At 36.5% G+C, this 5,079-nt stretch overlaps 1 protein-coding gene across 2 annotated transcripts in view; it reads right to left on the bottom strand.

Moving 5' to 3' along the window:
• The window catches only part of LOC141838888 (noroxomaritidine/norcraugsodine reductase-like), a 10,171-nt gene extending 5,454 nt beyond the window's left edge, over positions 1 to 4,717 (bottom strand). The window contains exons 1-4 of one of the 2 annotated variants that reach the window (XM_074726500.1): positions 4,608 to 4,717; positions 4,336 to 4,543; positions 3,935 to 4,258; positions 3,570 to 3,854 (exon numbers count right to left, since the gene is read on the bottom strand). In XM_074726500.1, coding sequence (XP_074582601.1) covers positions 3,681 to 3,854; positions 3,935 to 4,258; positions 4,336 to 4,543; positions 4,608 to 4,669 — 768 coding nt within the window. In that variant the 5' untranslated portion in view covers positions 4,670 to 4,717 and the 3' untranslated portion in view covers positions 3,570 to 3,680. Of the gene's footprint in view, positions 1 to 3,569; positions 3,855 to 3,934; positions 4,259 to 4,335; positions 4,544 to 4,607 lie in introns of those variants that run through there. The other variant, XM_074726501.1, reaches the window with a different exon arrangement.
• Between the last annotated feature and the right edge of the window lie 362 nt (positions 4,718 to 5,079).

Here is a 5,079-nt window from a genome sequence, read left to right as displayed (position 1 = left end):
CTCTATCGATTCTTGAAGGTTTGAGGACGAAGTGCTGGTATATTTCCAAACTAACAAGAGGCAATTCCAAGTAACAAAAAAGTGCTTAAAGCAAGATTCATGTAAAGTAGTTTACTTTGATTGTATTTACATGTGTATTTATTTTCTTATTATATTTGTTATAAGAATAGTTTGTAAGAGGTTTCCCCACCTCTGAAAAGTATCTAGAAGGAGAAGCTTATAGCGGTGGGAGATCGTTAAGAGTAGACCTTGAATTAATCGTCTTAAGGCACGGATATCAAGTAAAATCAAAGTGTTGTGCATGTGACATCAATTTTGATTTGAGTATCCACTACACATTTATTGTAGAAGCTAATAACCAATTGCTACATATTGTAGAAGCTACCTGCTAACTTCTACATGGTCGATCGTGATAAAATAATATTCATTTGAAATATAGTGGATGTCATGGATTTTCTTTTGTTGTTTTTCCTCATTAAAATATTATTTTAATCATGTTATTTCTCTTCAATAAGCAAAATCAATATAAGATAATGACATTATTGTAGGAGTTAGCAATCAGTTGCTACACGTTATAGCAATTACATACTAGCTTTTACATAATCGATCGTGATCAAATAATGTTCATTTGAAATGTAATGGGTATCATAGAGTGTCCCTTTTATTTGTTTTATTCATTGATATGTTGTTTTAACTATATTATCACTCTTCAATATGCAAAATCAACATAAGATAATAACACTGTTGTATAAGTTAGCAACTAGCTACTATACGTTATAGCAAGTAGTTGCTATCTTCTACATGATCGATGATGATCAGATAATATTCATTTGAAATATAATGGATATTATGGAGTTTCCTTTATTTGTATTGCTCATTAAAATGTTATTTTAATCAGATTATCATTCTTTAATAAGTAAAATAAAATGAGATAATGACACTGTTGTAAAAGATAGCAATCAGTTATTACATGTTATAGCAATTAGTATACCTACTAATTTTTATACGGTCGATCGTGATTAAATAATATTTATTTGAAATATAGTAGATGTCGTGAAATTTTTTTATTTATTTTGCTCATTAAAATATTATTTAATTATGTTATCATTTTTTAATAAATAAAATCAAAATAATATAGTTATAGAAATTAATAATCAACTTTTACACATTGTAGTAGAAGTTACCTGTTAACTTTTATACAAGATTTGAAAATTAAATCTGATTTAAAAATAAAAATTTTGAATTAGATATAAAATAAAAATATTTCGGATAATTCACATTGAAGCGCTCATCTAATTTTATTTGAAAAAAAAATATCTATGTGATTATTTTATAAATAATGATTATAAATGATGGACGTACCCATCACTATCATTTCCAACGCTCAATTAACAGGGCCGGCTCTAGGCATATGCATCTAAGGCCTATGCCTAGGGCCCCATTTAATTAGGGCCCATCTTCCAATATATTAATATATATATTAAAAAATAAAAATTATTAAAATAAATTTGTTAATCGATTTAATCAATTAGAGTTCCCAAAACTCCTTAAAACGTCCAGAAAATACTAAAAATTGTTCACCTTCATTCCGCTCTGAAATTTGAATCCCCGATTTGAATCGAAATTTCCAAGTCGTCGTTCGCCTTCGCCCCGCCCTGCGGCTGCGCCTTCGCCTAGCCCTGCGAGGCGCGAGCCCTTCTCGCGGCCCTGCGCCGTCGCCTTTGCCTTCACCCGGCCCTGCGCACGCTTCGCCCGGCCGGCCGGCCCTGCACATTCGCGACTTCGCAGCTTCGCCCGACCCTGTGCACCCTTCGCCCGAGTCCCAACGGCCCCGACCCTGCGCCAGTGCGCCTTCGCCTTTGGCCGAGTGCCGACCCTGCGCCTTTGCCTTCGGTCAGCCCTGTGCGCCCTTCGCCTTCGCGCCTACGGCCTACGCCTTCGCCTTCGCGCCCTAACCCTTCGACCTTCTCGCTTTTGCCGGTGAGCAATGATTTTTTTATTAAATGATCTTTATTATTTTATCAAATGACTTATATATATTATTATGATTTATTTTATCATTAAATTGCTGACATCTTTTGATGATTAAACAATCAGACTAATTACTTCATTTAATTTGATCGAGATAATTCTGATTAAAAAATGGAATGAAAATTTTCATGTTCATGAACGAATTGAATTAAGAAATAAATATATATTGATAGAATAGGTAAATAAAATATTATAAATTGATCTTTCTTCTACCCATTAAATAATTTTTTAGGATGAAAATTAATATATCTGATTAATGATTAATGTATGTGTTTCTTTAGGGTGAAAAGTTTTTAGAAAGTTGGAAGTCTTGAGGGCTTATTTTTAAGACGTGGAAGATAAAGAAAGCACACAAAATTAAGGCCCCTTCGTTAGACCTCGTCGGCTCGTCATCGAGCACCCTAAAGAAAAATTTTAAAATTAATTTTTAAAATTTATATTTTAATTTATTTTAAAAATTTTTTAAACCCACCATTGTTGGTCTCAAATCCGAATAAAAAAGGGTGTGAGAAAATTTTTTAAAATAATAACAATTATTTAAAAAAAAATCACCTAGGGCCCCCCATAGGCTTGAGCCGCCCCTGTCAATTAATGGCATTGACCACAACAATTGTCCCTAAAAAAAACTTTGCAAAAAATCAAAAAGACACCTTTTCTTTTTGTTATCGTTAAAAGGGTTCCTCATTTAAAAAGTAATATTAAAAAGATACTTCATATTTCAAAAAATACTTTTTCTATAATTTTTTTTCTTTTCCTTTATAAAAATAAAAAAAAAGTAGAGTTCTTCGTTAATTTAAACATCAAATTAATTTTTTTTATTACATAAACTAAAAAAATAATCCGCTTTAGTTTCTCATTATATTTTTAAATAATTTTTTTTTTATCGTTAACATATTTAAAATTTGAAAACTTTTTAAAATACGACATGTTATAGTTTAAATTTATTTTTTAAAATAAATATTTTTTAAAAATAATAAATTTAGAATTAAAAATAATATTTAAGATATTAATTTTTATAAAAAAATAAAATTTTCTCTAATATATTAATGGATCAATAGCTTATAGACTATTATTGACAATACCTAATACTTTAGTATATGAAAGGAATTTTTTTAAAATTTTTAATAATATTTTTAAAAATTAAATAATTTAATATTTTTTTTATTTAGCAAAATTTGAATATAAAATTTTATTAGTAATTTTACCTTTTTAAAAAATTAATTTTTTTAAAAAAATATTATTATTTTTTAAAATTAATTAATTAATTAATTTAAAAAATTTACCTAAAGCTTTCACATAGAGAAGGGCCCATGGCTATCTTTTATAAAATAAAATAAAATAAAAACTAGAGAACTACAAAAGTTTCACAGTAAAAATGAGTGGTTGACTGTTTTCATGGCTACCTTTTAAAAATAAAATAAAATTAAAGAAAAACTAGAGAACTATCTCTTAAGAACTATCTGGAAATGTAACTTTAAAAAGGCAACAAATTTGAAATCTTCTTTTCTTCTTCTGCAAGAAAAGAAGAAAATTGACATATTAGGTATAATAGGTATAATTTATCATCTCAATCGTCTCACACCCATGATTATTTGTAAAGAAGTAAATTGAGATATTACAGCTGATTACGATAGAAGTAGTCGATCGGATCAAATGTTGCCGTTTATGCTTCTTCCTCCGTCGGCGCAGATGACTTGCCCGTTGATGTAGCGCGCCCCAGGCATACATAGGAACGCCACCAGCGCCGCCACCTCCTCCGGCTCCCCGATTCGCCCAGCAGGGATCCGAAGCCTTCTCATCTCCAACGACTCATCATTCACCGCCTGCCTCAATCCGACAACAAAAGAAAACAATTTTTTTCAAGAACGCAAATTGACTTCTCGAATTAAAGCTTGAAATTTACATGTTCGAGCAAGGGGGTTTTGATGGATCCCGGCGCGACGCAGTTGGTGCGGATGTTGTCGCGCGCCCACTCGCAGGCGAGGCTTCTGGTGAGCTGGTTGACCGCTCCTTTGCTGGCGCAGTACACGGACAAGCCGTCGACGGCTATGAGTGCGCCGATGGAGGAGATGAGGACGATGCTGCCGTTGCCCGACGCCTTGAGGAGGGGGTGCGCGAGCTGGCTCAGGTGGAAGGCTGATTCCAAGTTGGTGCTCATCACGAGCTTGTAGTCCTCCGCCGTCTGCTCCACCGCCGGCTTCACCACCCCGGCTCCGGCATTACAAACCTAAACCCAAAGATTTCAGATTTCGTGAATCGAGGAGAAGAAGAAGACTCGAGTTTCAGATCCAATCGCTCACCCACCAGAATATTGAGCTTGCCGTCGAAGGTGGATTTGACTTCTTCCATCAGCTTCTCCCGGTCGGCCGGCGAGGAGACGTCGCAGGTGGATCCGGTGACCTTGAAGCCAGCGGACCGCCATTGCTGGAGGGACGCGTCGAGGTCGGATTGGTTTCGGGAGCAGGTGTGGATGGCGGCGCCGAGTCCCCCCATTTCTTCCACAATTCCGCGCCTGCGAATCATGACGATCAAATCAAATCGATGAAAACTTAAGAGGGAAAGCAGGATGGTAATACCCGATTCCCTTGGTGCCGCCGGTGACCAGCGCCGTGGATCCGAGAAGAGACCATTTCTCCATGGCCGATTGCTTCTGCTCTTCGGTGAGGAAGATGAACCACCTGCTCTTTTTCCATGGCCTCAATTTGACTTCCATACTTAGTCAAGAGGTAAAATATATTTAATTAATAATAATAAAATAACAATTTGGTATGCTGCGCGCTGTGCCTACGCGACTCTGTCGGCAACTTCTCTCACTCACGCCCACTGCCGCACATCGGTCGATGCGCCGACGAGTGACGTGTCGATCGGGTCCGATCCGACGGTCGGAGATGGCCAGACGGCGATGAAATCGCGGCGGCAGTGGGCGTGAGTGGGAGAGCGGTGGCTTCCAGCCGAATTCATCGTCGTCCGGCCACCAGCGGCCGCCGGACCAACGTCGGTCGACGCGCCGGTGAGTGGCGCGTTGATCAGGCCCGGTCCGACGGTCGG

Source organism: Curcuma longa, chromosome 11 (assembly GCF_044706935.1).
Source record: "Curcuma longa cultivar G26 ecotype Majalengka, Jawa Barat chromosome 11, ITB_CL_G26_1.1, whole genome shotgun sequence".
NCBI lineage: Eukaryota > Viridiplantae > Streptophyta > Magnoliopsida > Zingiberales > Zingiberaceae > Curcuma > Curcuma longa.
The sequence above is the reverse complement of the archived record's forward strand: the minus strand, read 5'-3'. Positions and strand labels throughout refer to the sequence as shown.